This window comes from Protopterus annectens, chromosome 9.part0 (assembly GCF_019279795.1).
Source record: "Protopterus annectens isolate FY-2018-M chromosome 9.part0, PAN1.0, whole genome shotgun sequence".
Lineage (NCBI taxonomy): Eukaryota > Metazoa > Chordata > Ceratodontiformes > Protopteridae > Protopterus > Protopterus annectens.
This window is the reverse complement of record NC_056743.1, coordinates 1838083693-1838105739: the sequence shown is the minus strand read 5'-3', so window position 1 is coordinate 1838105739 and position 22047 is coordinate 1838083693. Positions and strand designations below refer to the sequence as shown.

General features: G+C 42.6%; 1 protein-coding gene across 2 annotated transcripts in view; it reads left to right on the top strand.

Moving 5' to 3' along the window:
- Window positions 1-21319, top strand: part of UBL5 (ubiquitin like 5) — a 353814-nt gene extending 332495 nt beyond the window's left edge. For both annotated transcript variants that reach the window (XM_044084696.1, XM_044084695.1), the window contains one exon: window positions 20393-21319. In XM_044084696.1, coding sequence (XP_043940631.1) covers window positions 20393-20436 — 44 coding nt within the window. In that variant the 3' untranslated portion in view covers window positions 20437-21319. The remainder of the gene's footprint in view (window positions 1-20392) is intronic.
- The last annotated feature ends 728 nt before the right edge of the window (window positions 21320-22047 follow it).

Below are 22047 nucleotides of genomic sequence, written 5' to 3'. Positions count from 1 at the left end.
AAGACACTGATTATGAATCTTTAGATCAGGTTTCTATTTCTTCTGATTCCTCTTCTGATCAGGAATTTTCTATACCACCCTATGAGGATTCAGATGCAGAGGAATCCATCCCATCTGCATCTCCTCCTGAAGATTATTCATTTGGTGAAACCTTGCATACTATGAGGGAACATTTTCATTGGGAGAGTCAAGATTTCTCAAAATCAAAAAAGAGGCTTAGGGATTTCCTTCTTCTCTCTCTGCATAGGCCTTTGGCTGTACCTCCTGTTTTAGACATTGTTGATGATGTGTTTTCGGAATCAAGCATGGCTCCAGATTCCCTACCACCGGCTCCTAGCAAGCCAGACAGATATTACAGGGTTCTTGACTCCCACAAATTTGTATTCAGAAATCCTGCTGCTGACCCTATGAAACTATCTCACAGGGTCCCAAAGGTGTAAAGGCCTCAACAGCTAAGAATCCTACCCCCTCTGATAGAGATTCTAGGGCACTGGATAGATGGGGAAAAAAGGTTTCTACGTCTGCAACCTTGGCAATTAGGGCCTTAAACTGCCAGTTTCATATATTTAAATATCAACAGCATGTTATGGGATTATTGAAACAGAAAATGATGTTGATTTCTGAATGTGTGGAAAATAAAGAATTACAGGAATTATTGCATGCAGCAGAACAGGTTGGAAAGCATACTTTGCAATGTAGTTTTGATTCCTTGGAGGCCTCCTGCAGGGCCGCAGTTACTGGATCTGTGGTTAGAAGGCATGCCTGGCTCAAAGAGCAAAATCTGCCTGATCATGTTAAAGCTAAATTGTTGGATGCACCTTTACAGCATGATACCCTGTTTGGTAATGGGGCAGAAGAGGTTTTAAAGAAAACTGAAGACAAAGCTAAGGCTATGCAAACTGTAAAAGACTTCTTACAAGTGCAGCCACCAAGATTCAGTAGACACTGGCCTACAAAAAAATGGTCCTTTCCTGTGTCCGACAGAGCCTCCTGGGGCAAATCCAGGTGCTCAAAAGGCTCTAGATACCAATCACAGGGTTCCTACAGGTCAAAGCAGTGGGGTGCCTCTACCTCCAAATCTGGAGGAAACCAAGCACAGCCCTACATTAAACAGTCTTGATAACTTCCCTCTGCCATCACCAAGCACTTATCTTTTGGCAGCCCCCTTAGGGGAAAACTAGCACTTCATGCTCAAAATTGGCAGTTAATAACCCAGGACAAGTAGGTATTAAACATAGTATCCCAGGGATACAGATTTCATTTCCATACCTTGCCAATTCCAAACGGTTGGCCAGATCTGCCAAAAAATCAATGAGCAGAGGCACAGAAAACAAGTTACATCCCTCATGGGTATGGGTGCTATTCAGCCAGTACCAAGACTAGAAAAAGGACAAGGGTTTTACTCAAGACTGTTCTTGGTAACCAGAAAAGACAATGCCTGGCGCCCAGTACTGGATTTATCGATTTTTGAACACATTCTTGGACATCCCAAAATTCAAAATGCTGAATTTGCAACAGCTTCTGCCCATGCTGGGCAAGAACACTTGGCTAGTGACTCTAGACTTAAGAGGCATACTTGGATATCCCAATAAGGGAATCGTGCAGAAGATACCTCCGCTTCTAGGCTAGTTTTATGCAGTACCAATTCTCTGCACTGCCCTTTGGCTTATCTACTGCGCCCAGGGTCTTTACAAAGTGCCTGGCACCAGTAATTGCATTTTGCAGACAAAGAAGCATACAAATCTATCCTTACTTTGACGACTGTCTCATTCAAGCAGAAAACAAGGACTTTCTTCTTCAACATCTGGCGTTTGTAAAAAGGCTTCTAACATGCCTAGGGTACATGAAAAGAAATCACAACTGGTACCCTCTCAAAAGATTACATTCCTGGGTGCAAGCTTGAATACAACTGCCCAGATGGCTTATCTTATGCCAGACAAACAAAGACAACTGTCTATTTACTTCAAACAGATGGCAACAAAAACCCAGTTATCTGCAAGACAAATTCTGCGGGCTTTGGGATTCATGGCATCCTGCATTCTACTGATTCCATATGCAAGACTGCATATGAGGAAACTACAATGGTACCTAAAAAGTTTATGGAGTCAACATTGTCACAGTCTGGAAACAATGATGCCTCTCATTCCCTGCCTACAACAGGAGTTTCTTTGGTGGGCAGAGACATGTCACCAGAACATGGGACGGTCTTTCACTCTACTCCCTGCCAACCAAACCCTAACTACAGACGCATCAAACTATGCTTGGGGGGCCCACCTGGCGGGGAAATGTATTCAGGGCATATGGAGCCCAAAACAAATGCATCTGCATATCAACCAGAAAGAGGTTAGCTGTTCAGAATGCCCTGACGGGCTTCAAGGACTTACTTCATCCAGGACAACTACTGATAAAGACAGACAACACCACGTTTATGTGGTACATAAACAAGCAGGGGGGCACACATTCCTACCCCCTTTGCAGACTAGCCATGGCATTATGGGACACAGCCTTGACTTACCAAGTATGTCTTCAAGCTCAATTCCTGCCAGGAAAACAAAATACTCTGGCAGAAATCTTATGGACCCTCATGAGTGGAAACTGGATCCACAAGTCTTCAACATGATAACAGAGAAATGAGGGAGCTCGGACATAGATCTATTTGCCTCCCCCCAGACCTATCAACTGGACAAATTCTGCACAAGGACGTATCACAGACAAGCATGGAAAGTGGATGCCCTATCCTTCTGCTGGAAAAACTTATCAGTCTACGCCTTTCCTCCTCTGTCTCTTCTTCCCAAGGTCCTACTAAAGGTCAGACAGGAAAAACCAAAAATGATCCTAATTGCCCCGGACTGGCCTCGCCAACACTGATACCCAATTCTAAGGAATATGTCTCAACTCCCTCCTTGGTACTTGCCTCAAATACCTCATCTACTCTCTCAGCAGGACAATCAAATTCTGCACAATCAGCTCCAAACTCTGAACCTAGCAGCATGGCTGATCATGTAATTATTCAAACAACATCTCTCAGTAAATCTCTGATGGATGTCATTTTGGAAGTCAGAAGGCCTAGTACTAGAAAATCTTATGCTGATAAGTGGAAGTGATTCTGTGCTTGGAACCAAGCACAAGGGACTGACACAGCAAAGACAAATATTCCTCAGATTTTACAATACTTGACTGAGATGCTTGACAAGGGTCTGTCTTTTTCAGCAATAAAAATTCATGCCTCTGCCATCTCGGCTCATTACAACACAGAGCCTCCCATCTTCTCTCATCCTCTGCTAAAACAGTGTCTTAGAGGGGCCAAAAATTTCAGGCCTCCCAGAAGATCACCAACTCCTGCATGGGACCTCAATTTTGCACTGGAAAAGCTCACTCTGCCTCCATTTGAACTAGCAGCTACTGCAGAAGTAAAGTTTTTTATCTTGGAAAATAGCTTTCCTTCTGGCAATCACTTCAGCAAGAAGGGTTTCATAACTACAGGCCCTCATGGCTGTGGAGCCTTTTATTATATTCTACCCAGACAGGGTGTCCCTCAGGACCAATCCTTCCTTTATGCCTAAGGTGGTATCCAGTGTGGCTCTTAACCAAACCATTCACTTGCCAACTTTTCAGCCAAATCCGCAGAACAAGGGGAAGCAGATTCTGCATTCCTTGGACATACACAGAAAACTAAGATTCTACTTAAACAGGACCAAATCTCTAACACGGTCTGAGCAGCAACTGGTGGCATTTGCTGCAGGATCAGAGGGAAAGGCTATTTCAAAGCAGACCATTTCAAAGTGGATAAGCCACTGCATTCGTTTCTGCTATTTGTATCATGGTAAACCGGTGCCAAGGGAATCAGGTCACATTCCACCAGTGCTGCATCTACCTCAGTGGCTTTTCTCAGAGGGGTACCAACCAAAGGCATTCTAGAAGCTGCCACTTGGAGCTCTGTTCATACTTTTACAAAGCATTATCATTTGCCTCTCTTCTCTAAGTCCAGGTCAGGCTTTGCCACTGCAGTTCTGCAGGGCCTTATAGCTGCTCCTAATGCTATTTAGTTCCAGCCTCCCATCCATAGCTTTGGGATTCTACCCAAAAGTAATGACTGCAGCAGTGAATCAAAGAGCATAGTACAGTTGTGTACACTTACCATAAATGTAGATGTTCGAGTGTATTCACTGTTGCAGTCCGGGTTACCCACCTGCCATCCCCCTTTATTCTGGAGCTTCTCTTTCCTTCACTATATTCTACAGCTTTTGTGGTGTATTTGCTTTTAGATGAAGGTAAAGTTTATGTTGTTACAATTGCATGTGTGTGTGTACATATACATATATATATATATATATATATATATATATATATTTTTTTTTTTTTTTGCTCCCCATTTGGAGGGCAGCTGACATCTGGGGCAAGAAAAAACTAAAGAAAATGGTGTCGGCTGCCTGTTTTTATACCCCTGATGACCTGACGTCATGGATGAAGAGACATCAACCGACGCAGGACCCAAGACTTTGATATTCAGGCCGACTGAGGGCAACCTGCCAGCAGATTACCTAAAAGTAATGACTGCAACAGTGAAGACACTCTAACATCTACATTTATGGTAAGTGTACACAACTGTACTGTCCACATAACCAGAGATCTAGAGATACATTTTCTGACAGATCCTGCTGGCACTCCTGTAAGGTGGCCTTACTGTCCATCACTGGGGGTAGTCAGGGGTCTTGTATCCCTGCACCAAAGAGCCTGGCTAGAAATCGCAAAAGATTCATAGGTACAGAGGATAATATCCAGATGCTGTATTGTACCATTTTCCAATCCATCCCCACTATTATTGAACAAAATCCCCAGTTTTCTACCCAGTCAGAGGGAAGCAGCAGCTCTAGAAATCAACATGATGCTAGGAAAAGTTATCCAAGAGGTCCCTCCAAACCAAAAAAGTCAGGAACTTATTCAGAGTTCTTTTTAGTGCCAAAGAAAAAGGGAAACCAGTTTTGGATTTCAGCAAAATCAGTTTAGTATACAAAGTTCAGGATGGTCACAGTTCAGTCCATTCTGCCTTTTCTTCACAAGGACGACTGGATGAGCTCTGTATATCTTCAGGAGGCATACTATCATAAAAATGAGCAGACAGTCCAGGAGATATCTGCTTCCAGCTGGGAACCAGTTATTACCAATTCAGAACACTGTCTCATCACAGCCCCCAGGGTGTTTGCCAAGTGTGTCAGTAGTTGCAGTTCACTTGATATTGCAGGGATTCCAAGTGTTTCCATGTCTGGATGACTTGCTCATAAACTCTCCAACCACACATCATCTAATCCAAGCATGGGGCAGCTTACTCCAGTTATGCTCTCATTTCGGGATTACTGCCTGTTGCAACAAACCTCAACTCGAACCAACACAGATGCTGGAATTCGTTGGTGCTCTCTTCAATATGGTCACTCAAAGAGTTTCTATCCCGGGTTCAAACATTTCAGTCTCAGTTCAAAAAAATAATTCAAAGTTCTCTTTCAGCTTGTCTGATCCTCCAACCATTAGGATCCATGTCAGCGGCAATCAATCTTGTACCACTTACAAGGTACAATATGAGGATCCTTCGGTGCACACTTGGTCTGTTCTCCAGCAAACATAATCTAATCAGGTAAAAATAACAGTCTTGCAAAAAAAATACAAGAAAAGCCATCCCGTTATTCTCCCTCAACCCAGTGCCACAGTGACCATGGATCCCTTTCAAATTGGGTGGTGGGGCACTTCTTGGGAAGAACGTTCCAAGGCACATGGTCCCCTGAAGAGGCCCACACACAAATATCATTGTCCTGGAAATGAGAGCTGTCCTCCTAGCATTGCAGGCCTTCCAAGACACTCTCCCATCCGGTACTGTTGCAGTTCAGGCAAATAATATGCAAGTAGTCTGGTGCATTAACAAACGGAAAGTAACCAGATCTTACCCTCTTTGTCGAGAAGCTATGAGAGTATGGCAATGGGCAATCTCATTCAGTTGCTTTCTGATAGCAGTCTAGATCCCAGAGAAGTCCAGCGTGATTTTAGACCAGTCTATTCTAATGCCCCACAAGTGGTCTCTCAGCATGAAGATAGCAGAGAGGTTTTTTTGTCTATGGGGCCAACCATGCTGCAGTCCCTTTGCATCTCCCCTCAACAGCAAGTGCAGCAGGTTCTTTGCCCTGATCCCCCCCCCCCTTCACTGGGGGAGTCCACAAGAGATGCTGTACTTCACATTTGGCCCTTCGGTCTCCTTTATGCTTACCACTCATTCCCAATTTTCTCCAGAAAGCATCTCAATAGAAGAGCACAGTTATCCTTATTGCACCATACTGGCCTTGTCAGATGTGGTTTCCCTTCCTTTGGCTTCATCTTGGTACATCCACCCTGGATTCTGGATCCAACTCCAGACCTACTCTCTCACCTCACAGATATGACTCATGTAGACATTTTAGGCCTCAAGTTGACCACATGGTTTTTCCAGTTCCATTAATTGTGGACAATCCAGGCTCTCCTCCCCAGTCTAACACATTCTTTTCATCATACCACAAAGCTTCCATTAGAAAAGTTTACAAAAGTAAATGGAGAAGATTTGCTTTTTTGGACATGCAAAAGCAATTTAGACCCCTTTTCTGCCTTGATTTCTAAGATTCTTGAATATATAGCTGCGATTTTCAGTGAAGGGACTAGCTCCTCAATTGTTAAAGTACAATTAGCAGTCATTATTAGTTATCCTATATGAGTAAATGAACATTGGCATCGCCCAAGCTTTGCAAAGCCTTTCTCAGAGCAACATATCCACTTAGACCTCCGTTAAAAGATTCTGCTCTTTCTTGGGATTTAAATATTCTTTTACAGGTCTTGACCCAATTCCCTTTTGAGCCTTCAGTTAATCGCAAGCTAAAATTTTTGACCTGGCAAACTATCTTCTTAGTTGCTATTACTTCTTCCAGCAGAGTAGTGGAACTCCAGACTCTGTCCTGTAAACCTCCTCCTCCTTTGATTTTTCACTAGGACAGAGTATCTTTACGGACCACTCCTTGCTTTCTACCTAAGGTGGTGTCAAGAGTCCAATATTAAATGGGTTGTCAACCTTTCAGTCTTCTTTCAAATTTCTCAAACAAAGGAGGATATATGTTACATTTGTTGGGTGTTCATAGACTTACTGTTTTATCTTAACAGGACCAAAGAATTGAGGAAGTCCGAACAGTTATTTGTTTCATTTTCTGGATCAGTTAGACAAGAAGTTTCTAAAGTGACCCAGTGGTTGACTGATTGTATTACCTTTGTTTTTGAAAAAGTGGGTGTGCTCTTTGCCTTTACCAAAACCACCAAAAGCCCATTCCACCAGGTCTGTGCAACTTCTTCAGCCTTTTTGTGTAGAAGTTCCTTGGATGATGTCTGTGCAGCTGCAGCTTGGGCTAATCCTCATACCTTTATTGCTCATTACAAATTTGATATGGTCTCTATGGAAAGAGCAGCTTGTGGCTCAACTGAGTTCAGGAATATAGCAATCCCGGGATTTAGGTACTGGGGGGGGGCTCTGTCCTGTCAGTTGAGAAATGAATGAAAATGACAATATCAGATATAGTTATGTACTCCCCATAATGTTCCATATGTGTTGTCCATTTCATTCTTCCTTAATTTCCCTCTCACCAACCCCCATCCTTGCTTTATTCTTGGAAAGATCAAAGGATACTGCAGGAACCTCTCTTCCTTTGAGTCCCAGATTGTTATATTTTGTGATCCTTTCTCTGTAGGTCTGTGGGCAGCAAACAAGATCTGAGGTATGTAAGGTGACGAGGGCATTGTGGGTAAAGGGAAGAGCTTAAGAGTTTGTGTTCCACAAGCTGGAAGAAGTGGCTGAATCATATCCGAGAATCCGATCTGAACCTATTGGTTGAGGAAGAATGAAATGGACAATACAGATGGAACATTATGGCAAGTACATTACTTTTTTTCCCCCCAGCTCTTACTGGAATAGTGTGTAAAGGTAAGAGACTACATATACACTTACAGTGATGAGCCAGGGCTTTTGTGTTTAATGGAGGTCTGACCTTCAGAATAAGTAAGACTGCTAACATAGGATGTAGGATAATCTAATCCAACTTCAAACCTTTTGGACTGTGCCTGCAGGCGTAAGTGCTCTTTACTCAGAATACTCTTCAGATCTCTGACTCATCAGGATCACACGCAAACAGCTAGAGACTTTTTATTAAAACTTTGTTTTCAGTTAAAAAAGCTTGCATTTTGTATTCCTGCTCTTAATCATTTCACTTTCATTTCATTATTTTTTTCTGTGGTTTCTCTTGTTTACTGTTGACTTTGTAGAGAACTGTGCTATTCCATGTCAGCTATTAGTGTTTCTTTGCCATCTTCTTTACTGAACTTGATGGTTGTAGTTGCTGTGGAACATTTCTTTTAATTTAAGAAATGTTGATTTCTGTGGTCAAAAGTTTCTGTCTTGACAGTGCAGACCCATGCTGCTTGTTTGCAAGTTGAACATTTGCAAGTGGATTGAAATTTGTAAAGGTTTTGACAAGCTTGCCTTGAGATAAAGTGAAACAAGCTAGTCCTAAAGTGTGTTCTGCATGGTGATAACAGTTCCTTGGGGGGGGGGGGGGCTGATTCTGAATAACATGAGCAGGAGTCTCTATAGCCTGAAAGTAGGACAAAAAGACGAGAGCGAGAGAGACAAGGATCCTGACAGATCTTGGTCTTTCAATGAATTTCCCTCAAGGCCTGTGAGGAAATAAAGACAGTACAGCCAGTCTTTCTCATTTTATAGTAAATGTTTGAAGGACAGTTCTGGGTTTAGTTGACCTGACATTGTCTTCTCTTCTAAAACTTTGTTGGGTAGGCGAGTCTCCTATGGATCCTGCCCTCACTAGGTTCTTTCATTTTGTCAGATTAGTTTTGTTTATGATGAAGGCTTTACAGCAGGCTCAGGTTATGGCTGGTGTTGTCCCAATCCCCACCCCTGTTTCCAGAGTGGATAGGGACCAATTTCCTTCCATTCCTTTTCTGTGACCTGCTAATTGGCTTCTATTTCAGTGTTGATCCTAATGAGATGGGAAATATCTTGAAGGTAATAGAGTTGACTTAGAGGGACTTCAGTTTCATCTGTCACCACTGTTGCAGTCCACACCTGCTTCCTTTCAGCCCTTAAGTCAAGGGGGCAGGCTGTGTTGGTGTATATACCCGTTTTGACATTTTTCTTTTTCTTTTTTTTTTTCTTTGACATTTGATCCCTCTGCATTTTGAGTCTCCTGTATCAAGGGAGTATGTCTGAACTTTGGCTCTCAGACACCTCACTGTTATTGGAGATAGAGCACCTTGTTCTGATTGCCTGTTTGTGTCAAAGCTGATCATAATTAATGCTGTTTCATTGACATCCGTTCCTGTAGAACTGAGGAGTTCTGTTGTAATGGCCAATCACTTTGATACTATCTTTCCATGTGTGAGCCTTCCCAGGTTTTTGACCCAAGACCCTCTGCTGTTGTTCTTCCATCTCATCATCTCTGAGACGGAAGGTCTTCCACTTTTGTCTATTCTGGAAAAATTACCCCAAGGAAACTACTAAAACAGCATGCAGAAAGAAATGTTCACTTTCTCCCCTTGAATCATCAGTGCCCCACCAAGACAATGGGTGTGCTGCTGATGGCACTCCACTTCCAGACTCTCAAGTTTGAGGAGATCGTGGAGTTGATGTAGGAGGTGGTGGTGGTGGGGGGGACTGTCTAATACCGCTCCCCTGACTCTAGAAAGGGATCCTTCAGTTGGACTCTCTTCATGAACCTTCCTCTAGGCACCCAGACAGTGTTTTCTGGCCACTTAAGTATTGGGATAATAGTGTAGACTTTTATTGATGACTCCATTGCAACTAAAACAACCTTCAAGAGGAAGTCTACAGTCCAGAATCCAGAGGTTCATCCCCCTACTAGGGCTTATTCCATGATGATCTTTAGGACGCGTCTGTCTTTAGCCTTTTTCCATTGAGGCGAATATCCTTATAAATATACTGTGCTTCCACTGTGGGCTCGCAGATGAGAAAGGCAGATACTAAAAAAATTGCTAGAGTATAATCAGCCCAAGTCTAATTTTTATGAGGTAGGTATGATTTCTTTAATTTCCATTCACCTGGCTCATAGTACCACAGATGGTACAGCAGGATAATGAGAAAGGTGGCAAACCTCTCAGTGTTGATGCACCTTTCATCAGCACTCTGAAGAGCTCATGGCTACCGTGGTTCAAGTGAAACAGACCTCAAAGAAATTAGTTTGGGGTGAATCAGTGTAGCCGTGGAGCTAGCTGGTGCAGGTATCACTTAAAGGTTGAAATTCTCAGCAAAAAAAGGACATTGTGGCTCTTCCTGTCTCTGTATTTATTTATTTATTTGGGTGGGGGGGTGTTTGACTTTCCATCTGTTAGCATAGATGGCTGTCACATAAGGCATATTGACTTGGAGTATAATTTCCAGAGGCTGTAAAAATCCCCTTCCACATTCCTCCATAACTGCACCGTATCGCACTTAATATCTCGCCCTACCAAAACCATGCAGCAAGAAATGAGATCCTCCGTTTCCTTCCAGGAAAAAAAAAAAACCTCTAACAGGTCCCACCAAACCCAGGTGGGTTCAGTTGTTCAATACCCTGTACCATCTTGGATTTCACGGTCTTAAATTTGTACCAATAGAGAAATTCTGAATGGTCTCCCTTCAAAAAATTCCCCCTTACTATTTCTGTGGAGGGGAGATTGGATGTACTGTTAGGATCCCCAGATCACTTGGGTTGCAAAGGAGTTAATGAGAGACTGTCGGTACCAGGTTTGGAGTGTTCTGCTTGGTTTCACCTCAGGTCACAAGGTGTTGTCATGAATGTCAGTGACAACAGTAAACCAGAGGCTGCAAGGTGTCCAAGTATTTCCATTATTGATTTCTAGCCTCTCCAATGCTGAACAGTGTTTTCTGCATGGACTCTCCTCTTTGTTCAAGTCCTTGGGCATAATTGTGAACACTCAGAACAGATGTTCTTCATCTCACATTGCTGCAGTCCTTACACTTGGGTAGTCCGCTGTCCTCGGTCAGCCCGAATATCAAAGTATAAGGCTGACGTCGGTCAAGGCGCATTTGACTGACATCAGGACGTCAGGGTACAAATGCGCATGACCGACGTCATATCCTCAGTCTTTTTTGCCGCATGGTCCGATGCAGAAGCAGCATTGCAAGTGCCGGTTGGCGTTCTGAGATTTTTCGATTTCGAAGTTTCAGACCGAGTTCAAAGTTGGCTAAGTACCCCGTTGGGGAATATTTTAGTTTTTTCTTGCCTCAGTGATTTACCGGATGTCAGAAAAAGTCAATAATTGCATTTCTTGTGGGAAACAGATACCGCATAGAGATTATCATACTTTGTGTATTCCTTGCTTAGGGCCTGAGCACGACGTTGTTGGCTGTCGCTCTTGTGCTAGATTTAATAAACGCACTATAAAGAGAAGGTTGGATTGTGCAAGGTTAGTCTTTGGGAAGCGGTGCAATTATAAAATGCCGTCGGATGTTCCGACGCCTGCTTCTTCGAAGAAGCGCAAGGACAAAGCAGTTAAGCCTAGGCTAGAAGAACCGTCTGTACCGGACGCCGGTTCTTTAGAGGTGTCGGTGGAGCCGGTGGCTCCACCGGAGGTTTCTTTGTGTCCCAGGGTGAGACTTTATTATTGCAAGATGTGGCCTCTCAGGAGGCAAGTCAGGCTGAGGGGCTTCTCAGGTTACTATACTCCCCTCCCTTCCTAGGGTGGCTAGGCCCTCTCCTTCTGTTTCAAAAGGCTTCTCCCAGGGGCAGGCCAGGTTTAGCTTCAGTTGGTGTTACCCCTAGCTCTTCAGGAACTGTGCCCAAGAAGCATATGCTTAAAATGGCAGAAGATTTGATTACTTTGATTAGGGGTTCTATGCCCCCTCCTGATAAGAGACCTAGGATGGAGCCTGAGCTGGGGGGTTTTGAGCAGGCTTCAGATGTTTCAGAGTCTTCGGCTGAAGACTTGCAGGAGTACTCTCCTTATTCTGATTCTGATGTGGATGATTCTACTCCTTCTGCTTCTCCTCCTGAGGATTTTTCTTTTCAGACACTCTTCATTCCATGAGGGAGCATTTTAAGTGGGAAGGTCAGGACTTCTCTGATTCCAGGAAAAGGCTTAGGGAATTTTGTTTTACCCCAGCATAGGCCTTTGGCTATACCTCCTGTTTTGGATGTAGTGGAAGATGTTTTACAGAGGCTTCTCTTAATCCTGATTCTTGCCTCCTGCTCCTGTTAAGCCGGATAGGTATTACAGGGTGCCTGAAGCTCATAAGTATCTTTTAAGAGTCCTAGGGCAGACCCAGAAACTGTTAGCCAGGGGCCTAAAGGTGTTAAGGCTTCTGTTGTTAAGAATCCGGTTCCTGCAGACAAAGAGGCTAGGGCCTTGGATAGATGGGGAAAGAAAGTTTATACTTCTTCCACTCTTGCTATGAGGGCTTTGAATTGCCAGTTTCACATGTTGAAATACCAAAACTATCTCCTTTCACAATTGAAGTCTAAGGTTGATGCTCTGGCAGTAGGTATTGATTGTAAAGAGTTGCAAGATTTAGTACATGTTTCTGAACAGGTGGGTAAGCATTCTTTGCAATGTGGTTTTGATGCTGTACAGGCCTCGTCTAGGGTGGCTGCCACTGGGTCAGTTCTTCGCAGGCACGCCTGGCTAAGGGATCAAAATTTGTCTGAACATGTTAAAACAAGGATTTTAGATGCTCCTTTACAATCTGACGTGTTGTTTGGTCCTCCTGTTGAGGCAGTTTTAAAGAAAATGGAATAGACAAAGCTAAGTCTATGCAGACTGTTAAAGATTTTTTGCAGGTCCAGCCTCCAAAGTTTAGTAGAAATTGGCCTACTAAGGGGTGGGCGATCCTTCTTATGATTCCCAGTCTAGGGGTAGATCTAGACGTGGTAGGGGCAGAGCTCAGGGCTCTTTCAGGCCTAGAACAGGGAGTTCTCCTGCACAGTCTTCGGGTGAGGGCAGGGGTCAGTCCTTTCGTAAACAGACCCAATGACCTACCTTTTCAGCTGCCAGAGCCTTCTTGTCTGGCAGCACCTTTGGGAGGAAGGTTGACACTTTTCAAAGAAAATTGGAGTTTAATTACCCAAGACAGATGGGTATTGGATATCATACACCACGGCTACAGGTTTTATTTCCATACCTTGCCCCCTTTCAAAGGCATGCCAGACGTTCCTCCTCAACAAAGAATAGAGGCTCACAAGCAGGTTTCTCTGTTGCTCCAAATAGGGGCCATACAGCCGGTCCCTATGCCAGAAGTGGGCCTAGGATTTTATTCTCGCCTGTTCCTAGTACCAAAGAAGGGGAACACGTGGAGACCAATTTTGGATTTATCTATCCTCAACACTTATCTGGACATTCCCAAGTTCAAAATGTTGACGTTGCAGTAGCTTTTACCTCTGCTGGGCAAAGATCATTGGATGGTAACTTTGGATCTCAAGGAGGCTTACCTTCATGTTCCTATCGGACTAAGTTGCAGGAAGTATCTGCATTCTCGAGCTGGGACTTCTCACTATCAGTTCTCTGCATTGCCCTTTGGCTTATCTACTGTGCCCAGAGTGTTCACGAAAGTTCTGGCTCCAGTGATAGCTTTCTTCAGGCTAAAAGGAATACAGATCTATCCTTATTTGGACGACTGCCTGATTCTGGCTCAAGGAAGGGAAGAGCTTCTTCATCATTTGGAATATGTGATAGCAGTGCTAAGATGCCTGGGGTATTCTGTGAACGAAATAAAGTCCAGTCTAGTACCCTCTCAGGACATGTGCTTTCTGGGTGTGAGACTGAATACAGCATCCCAGATGGCCTTTTAACCCCGGACAAACAAAAGAGTCTATCCCTTTACTTCCATCAACTATCTCATCAGTCCGGCTGACTGCAAGGACAGTCCTTCAAGCCTTAGGGTTCATGGCATCTTGTATTCTGGTGCTTCCCAATGCCAAACTGCATATGAGGAAGCTACAATGGTATCTCAAAAATGTTTGGACACAGCACTGCCAGGATCTGGACACTGTCATTCAAATAATACCTTGCATTCAAAAGGAATTTTTGTGGTGGGCTCAGGAATGTCACCTAAACAAGGGACTCTCTGTGACCCGACCAGAGGCGAGTCAGATTTTAACGACAGATGCCTCAGACAAAGCTTGGGGAGCTCATCTAAATGGAAAGTGGATACAAAACAAGTGGCCTGTCAGACTACAACATCTACATATCAACATGAAGGAGATGTTAGCAGTCCAGTTTGCATTAATAGCTTTCAAGGAATTTCTTCTTCCAGGGCAGGTGTTGATTCTAACAGACAACACAACTGTCATGTGGTACATCAACAAGCAAGGGGGAACGCATTCTTATCCTCTATGCAGGCAAGCAATGATTTTGTGGGAGACTGCTCTCAGTTTACAGCTTTTTTGAGGGGAGTGGCAACCAAGGATATTTTGGAGGCAGCTACTTGGAGTTCAGTGCATACTTTCTCTAGGCATTATCACCTGCCACTTTACTCTAAATCCAGGGCTGGTTTTGCCACTGCTGTTTTGCAGGGCATCTTGGCAGCTCCTGCTTCCTTGTAGTTAGCCATCCTCCCTTACCTCTGCTTTGGGATTCTACCCAAGTGTAAGGACTGCAGCAATGTGAGATGAAGAACATAGTACAGTTTTGTACCTACCATAAATGTAGATGTTCGAAGATCCACATTGCTGCAGTCCAATTTACTCCTCCCTCCTTCCCTCTGTAGTTAGAGGTGGTTGTGTGGGTTGGGTTGTACATATTGTGTATATTGTATATATTGTACATATAGTTAGTGCAAGGGTGGTTGGTTGGTTGTTTGCTGTCTTTTGGTTTTGACCTTTATTTTTAGGGTCTTCTGACATCTGGGGCAAGAAAAGACTGAGGATATGACGTCGGTCATGCGCATTTGTACCCTGGCGTCCTGATGTCAGTCAAATGCGCCTTGACCGACGTCAGCCTTATACTTTGATATTCGGGCCGACCGAGGACAGCGGACTACCCAATGTAAGGACTGCAGCAATGTGGATCTTCGAACATCTACATTTATGGTAGGTACAAAACTGTACTTTCTGAGGAAGACCAGATACCTGGTTGAAAGCGCTAAACTCCGTGATACATTTGGCGTTTATCTTTATGTGTACGTTTAACATATGTTGTCAGTAGGCTGTTGTGCGTTTTTTTATATATCATGTTACTACCTGTGCAGTCTCGTCCGTGTATTTTCATGTTTTAGTGGCGTTGTGTGGATTATTAAACTGTGAGAACAACACATCTTTTCGTGGATTATTGGGTCGAACAAGCGCTTATTGGTGGAACCGAAGCTTATTTTTGAAGGTTTGCAAGACTTCTTTTGCATGGCATCTTTCTCAATTAGGGGACCCCTTTCCACTTTAGAGATATGCACATACTCTGAATCTGACTCCTCCACTTTCTGAGCTTGCAGCTTCATCCAGATTGAAGTTGTCTTGGAAGACCATCTTTATGATGGTCATTTCCTCCACCTTCTGCCAGTCTTCTGTGTTGCTTGTAGAGTATTCTAACAGTGTGCATGCCTTTGTTGCATGGATTTTCACTGACCACTTTAGAGTCTGTGTAGTAGGACAAGGAAAGGCTATGAGCTGTATGTCCTTTCTCAAATTCTGGTTGTGAAAAGAGTTGCCAAGTACAGAGTCTCCAGTTGGTTAGGCAGTTGGATCGCTTTTTGTGAGAGGCATAGTAGGACTGTACCTGCAGCTTCAGGACTGCATTCTGCTTGAGCAGTGGCAGACTTCAAGCTCTTTCTGTAATGCCACTTCATATGATGATTGTTCAGCAGTCTTACCTGAAAACATTTGTGAGGCCCTGTAAACAGGACATCCACAGCCACTCCAGGTCCAGGGCTTGTTTTGGGGTTTCTGTTGACAGGGTCGTTTTCCTCTGTGGGAGTAGCCACTCAGGAGGCGTAGCTAGCAACTCCATTCTAGACTTTTTGCTGTTTGTAATTAATGGTGCTAAAAATTGGCAGATGATAGAGGCCATTCTTGCAGTGGGAATACTACTCTTACATTTCCGTTTGTTTGCCCTCCCCATTTATTTATTCTTTGTTTTATCAGTCTGGTTGTTTATTTCATGCCTTAATTCCAGTCCTACAGGTTTTGATGTTTTTACTGTTTTTAGCAACAGGCTTATGATACTGCTCTTCAGGTTTGTGCCTTATATTTCAAAAGATCTCTGTTGCAGTATTTATTACAGATGAGAGAGCCAGCCAGTCTACAAAGTTAAGGCTCCTTCCTCACACATTATATATCTATTTTTGGTACGAGTGGATATGTTGATATAAGACACGTACAGATTCACCGGAACTCTGAACTTTTCTGATAGTCTGCATATGCAGACCATCATTTTTGGTGCATCTAGTTATCCATGTTTGTCAACTTTGGTACAAAGATCTCAGGCAGATAAGTGCCCCATTGGGGATACTTCCTCTTGCATAACTTTTTGTGAAGCTTTCTGATGTCTGTCAAGAGAAAGTGCGACTGTGGGCACCAGATGCAAGGACTCCCACTTGAGTTTGTTTTACTTGAGGACCAGTTACTGCATAGAAACCTAAATTGTTAGTCTTGGGGGGGCAAACATTTGACAATCAGAAGTAAGCTTAACTTTCTCTCAGGATTTGACTATGAAGTAAATGTCTTCAGAACTTTGCTCACAAAGCTATGGCATCAACTTCCTTGTCTGCATCTGCCTCAGTTGAAATAAAATCTTTGAGACAGGTGCTAAATGATAACCAAGCAAGTAGTCTGAAAGTGACTAGGCTGCCGAGGTGCCTTCATGAACCTCAGAACTTCCCTCATCTTCTCCTGGGCCTGTAACAAATCCCATTTGGAGGCAATTAAAGCCAAGGATTCTTGCATGTGTGACGAGACCAAACGTTCAACCAAGACAGCTGGGAAGGGAGACCCTAAATTGATCTTACTTGAGGGTGAGAAAAGTATCCATGAACTTTTAGTTTGTGAGGATGTCTATGGCCTGCTTATGGAGGTTAGGTGTGTGGTTTCTACTCTGAAGCCCATACGTCTAGATCCTAGAAAATTCTCTAAAACTTAAGCACATTTCTCTTGCTTGTATCCCAATAAAGATAGCTGGTTCAGTTTTGCTCAAGGTCACTTAAAAACAGTTCAGTCCTTTCAGTATTTCTAGATTTCTTCCTCTTCCTTTTTAAAGGGGTAGGAAAACAAAGACGGTTCCCTCTTCATCCTTGGAGAAGAATTGTCTGATTCTGACTAAGAAAATACATATGTAATTCAAATTACTTCCCCCTTTGGGGTTTGAATCCGCGACAGATGTCTATCTCTGACTCCCCTAATATGGAAGTTTCCTCTGAGGACACTTGCTAAAATAAAGGACAACTTTAAATGGCAGGTTAAAATCTTTTTTAATCATATTTTGAGGACCATTTTGCTAAAGTAAAGGAATTTAAATGGGAGGCAAAATAAGTTTCTGACTCCAAGAAAAAATATACTTTGAGTTTTTGAATATGGAGACCCCTGAGCTTGTTGCTATTCCTTCAGTTTTCCAGGCATGTGAAGAAGACTTCATCTGCTTCATTGTCTCCAGATTCCCAAACTTAGAAACTTAAGTTTTTTTTTTCCTCCAGAGGCCCAGATATTTGAGTATCCAAATTCCTCTGCTGATCTGTCATTTCTCTGTATCTGGACAAACTTCATCACCTCTAATTCCATTCACAAAAAAGGTGTTGGGGCCCTTGACCAGTGCAGCAGAAAGGTGTATACATCTTCCACCTTGGCTTTTACAGTTGCTAAATGCCAAACCCACATTTGATCTGTTCTGAGCAATGTGGAACCAATTGTCAGAAGTCTTCATGTTTCTGATGTGAAAGCTAATTTAATGGACATGCTTAATCCTGCTTCTCAGATTGCTAGTCATACTATCAAATGTGACTATGATGCTGTGGATTCTTCCTCTAGAGCAGCTGCTACCGGTACCTTTTATGAGAAGGCACACTTAGTTAAGATTGCAGTCCTCTCTCAAGGATGTCAAAGCTCAAGAAATCATTGTCTAGAGGAGGATTTAAAAGTTATTTGGAAATATTTTTGCTGCAGTTTTCAGAAAGTTAGAGGGGAAACTCCTGCAAGGAGTTATTTGCCTCCAGTTCTTAAGTTTCAAAGGAAATATCCAATCATGTAGGGCCTTTTTTCTGTAAACATGGGGTAAACAGAAATGGCAATATTTTACATTAGGACTCCCCATATGTATGGGTGTTTCTTGCAATGTCTCCTGCCCATGCTGTTATGTGCTGTACATTGACCCTGTGCTTTGAGATGAGAGATTAAAAAAGGCAGACAGCATAACATACCCTCCCGCACACTCCCCATTAGTAGGGCCACAAATAACATTATGGTGAGCAGCAGCCCCCTTGCTTGATATCTGTTATGCCCACCCACATGAGCCTGTCACTGCTGAGTACACAGATGTCAAATCAGTTATGCTCACCCACTCCTGTGCAACTTTGAGAAGGTGAGTCCCAATGTCTGGAAATGAACAGTTTAAAATAAAATGGCAAGAAGACCTCAAGGACCGAACACTCAAATTCTGACTACCCCTGCAAGTTATCCCTTCCCAACCACCATCTCCTTGCAATGACTTTCCTCAAAAACTTGCATGGAACCTTTCTCTTAAACTATAACCACAGACTCTTGAGTACTTTATAGAACATGGATACAGATTCCAATAGGCATCTTTTCCCCACTCCCTCAGAAATTCCTCAGTTCCCAAAGGATCAGCTTCTCTTGATTTCTCCAGTTATTTCAGACCTACTGCTTCAGAGGATCATAAAGCCAGTGTCTTGTAAAATGATGTGGCAACGGGTTTTAAAGACTTAAAAATATGTAAAAGGGTTTTGTTCAAGACTTTTTTTAGTTCCCAGGAAAGTGTACTTTGAGGCTCATTCAAGATCTATCCAAACTAAACATTTTGTACAGATTCCAAAATTCAAAATGTTAACACTTCAAACTTTAGTCCGTCTTCTGTCGCCCCAAGCCTTTCTGCTCACTATAGAACTTAGTTGTATATCTTTATTTTCTCATTGATTAAGAAGCATCCTTCTTACGTTCATAGAGATCAACTAGGCATGAAAAATTCCCAAGTCCACCAAAGCACTCACTAAGTGATTTAATCAAGGTCATGCAGTAGCCAGATGAAGGAAAAAAATTCAACTGCATTTTGGTCATGGGTAGCAGCTCATTAACAAGTCAAGGCTTTAGTTCCCTGCACTGACAGTTTTTTGTTTTGGGATTGCATTATCAATTACCTACTTTGCCTTCTGAATTATCTACTGTTCCAAGAGTCTTTAGCAAATGCCTTGCTCCAGTAATAGCTTACTGCAGAATTCAAGGCATACACATTTTCCTTATCTGGATGATTGCCTGATTTCATCATCAACTAGACAAGAAGCCTTAACAGCCTTACGGTTCACAGTGAATCTTTCCCACTGCCTGGGATTCAGAACCCAAAAAAGTTTATCATTGAAGTTATCTTTTCACCCGTCTGACAGACTGGTTTTCCTGGGATGTCTTCTAGATACTTACCAAGGTGTCAAAGTACAGGGAATTTGGAAGCTACAACACAGATACAAACAAGAACCGTTATCCCTTTCAGGTTTGATGCCTTTAAAGCTTAGACTTATCTGCGATTTCCAGGCACTCTTGCCACTTGACACTAGTGGCGACTGAAAATACCACTGTGAAATGGTATGTAATAAAAAGGACGGAACAAGATCTTAGCTTCTGCAGATTGTCCATGATTTCCTGGGACCTGTATCCCTCCAGACATGATTTAACTCTTCTATTTTTAAAGCTAAGCAATTTCTTTTCCAGGGTGTTTGTTTGAAACTGAGCTGCCTGACAGAAGGTTACATCATGGACGGTGTGGTGTTAGATACATGGTAGGTATTCTACCAGTCCTCACAGAGATCAACAGGCATGTCCGAAAGCTGATGAAAATAGAATTGTTTCACTCTTTATTTATTTATTTATTTTTTTGTTTGCCTGACTATAAATGGAGGCATAAAGCTCCTGCTTTGAAGATCTCGAGTTTGGAACATTGCTCAGAAGATCCCTGAGGCAGTTGTATTAAAGTTTATATGTACTCAGGAGGAATAATCTAGTACCATTAAGTGCAGTATGTTATTACAAATGGAATCTATTCAGTTATGTAGTGTATTTTCTGAGATGACCCTCAGCGTATGAATGCTGTCCGGTCCTTGTGTTGGTTTAAATTTTTTTTTTTTGTAGAAATGGAAGATTCCTTAACTTTTTCTTTTTTACAGATGAGATACACGATGGGATGAATTTAGAATTGTATTATCAGTGAAGTGGTGTACTGCATTCTCCTAGACTTGTATCTTCCTCACATACCCTCCCCGATTTTTCACATGGAAAGAACACATTTTAAACTTCATTATTGTGTATAGAATGTATGTTAACTGGGTTCTTCAGTTTGTAGCAAGATGCATCTTTGAATAGGTTTCAGTAGCTTTCAGTCAAGAATTTTATGTTTGCCTTCTATTAAGTGATTGTTTTGGGAGTGTTTTTTCAGAAGTATAGCGTGATCACTGGATGTGCCACTTTCATTGATCAGTATGGAAATGCACTTGGTAGTACATGGTTTCCTGTAAGCATTGAGATCACTGCAGTGCCTCCATGGCTATATATAAAAAAAAAAAAAAAAAAAATGCAGCTCAAGCACTGTGTGTACATTGTGCTTTGATAATACATACCTTGAGCATAGTATCAGTATATGAAGGAAGTGAACAGGGTTCTTAAAGTACAGGGCTTTACACTTAGCAATTTAGCACTCTATTTTTAAAATAAATGTATATACTGACTGCCGCTTCTGTCATGTAGATTTTTTGTAAACACTTGTGCTTTGTCTTGTAAATGTATGCTGATTTTTTTTTCTTTAACTGCTTAATGAAAACAATATTGGAAAACATGCAGGCTGTATTAATGGACTAGAACATGATGTTGATAAAGAATGTTTGTGGAGGGAAAGATCCTTACAAAATTGTTGGATGTGCTAGCAGAAAAGACAATTGCAGCATTGTCCCACGTGAATCAAGACATGTTTATTAATAATTACCAATTATGAATTACTTTACAGCGCTGAGAATGCCTGTTGTACTTTTTCTTTGCATTTTACTGATTTATTTTGATAAATAAATATATAACTGTAAAGTATGCTAATGAACAGTTAACATGTTTGTTAAAGTTTTTTTTGTAAACAAAACTAAAGAGTTTTTGTTGTAATGCTTTCAGTTTTTATTGTGGGTTATTTTCACACAACATTTAAAGATTTCTGTTCTGCATCTTTTTGATGTCCTTCATGGATGCATCTGCAGTCATAACAACTGGGTTGTCCTGTCGTCAGGCAGCCCTTCAGTCGGCCGGATTCCAAAGTCCGGGTCCGGCTTCGGCTGATGTCGCACTTCACCCGACGTCATCTCTGTTGGTCTTCGGGTATAAAGGCATCAGCCGACGCCATTTTCCTCAGTCTTTCTTGCCGCGTGGCGCCCGAAGCAGAAGCTGTTTGCAAGTGCCGGTCGGTCGGATCCAGAGATTACTTCTACCGAATACTACTTGAAGACTTCTAAAGCTAAGTACCCGTTGGGGACTCTTTCTTGCCTCAGCCGATGTCAGAAAAAGTTAATAATTGTTTAACCTGTGGGAAACAAATACCTCATAAAGATTTCCACTCTTATTGTCTGCCTTGTTTAGGCCCAGCCCACGACGTAGCAGCCTGTTCGGCCTGTGTTGCTCAACCGACGAACGCTTAGGCGCCGGTCGGAGTTTGCTGAACAGTTTTTCGGTTCTGATTTTGCATACATTATGCCGCCGGATCCTCCGACAACCCAATCTGCCAAAAATGCAAAGATAAAGACCGACACGCGGTCCGCGGTTTCGCCAAAACCATGGTTAAGCAAAT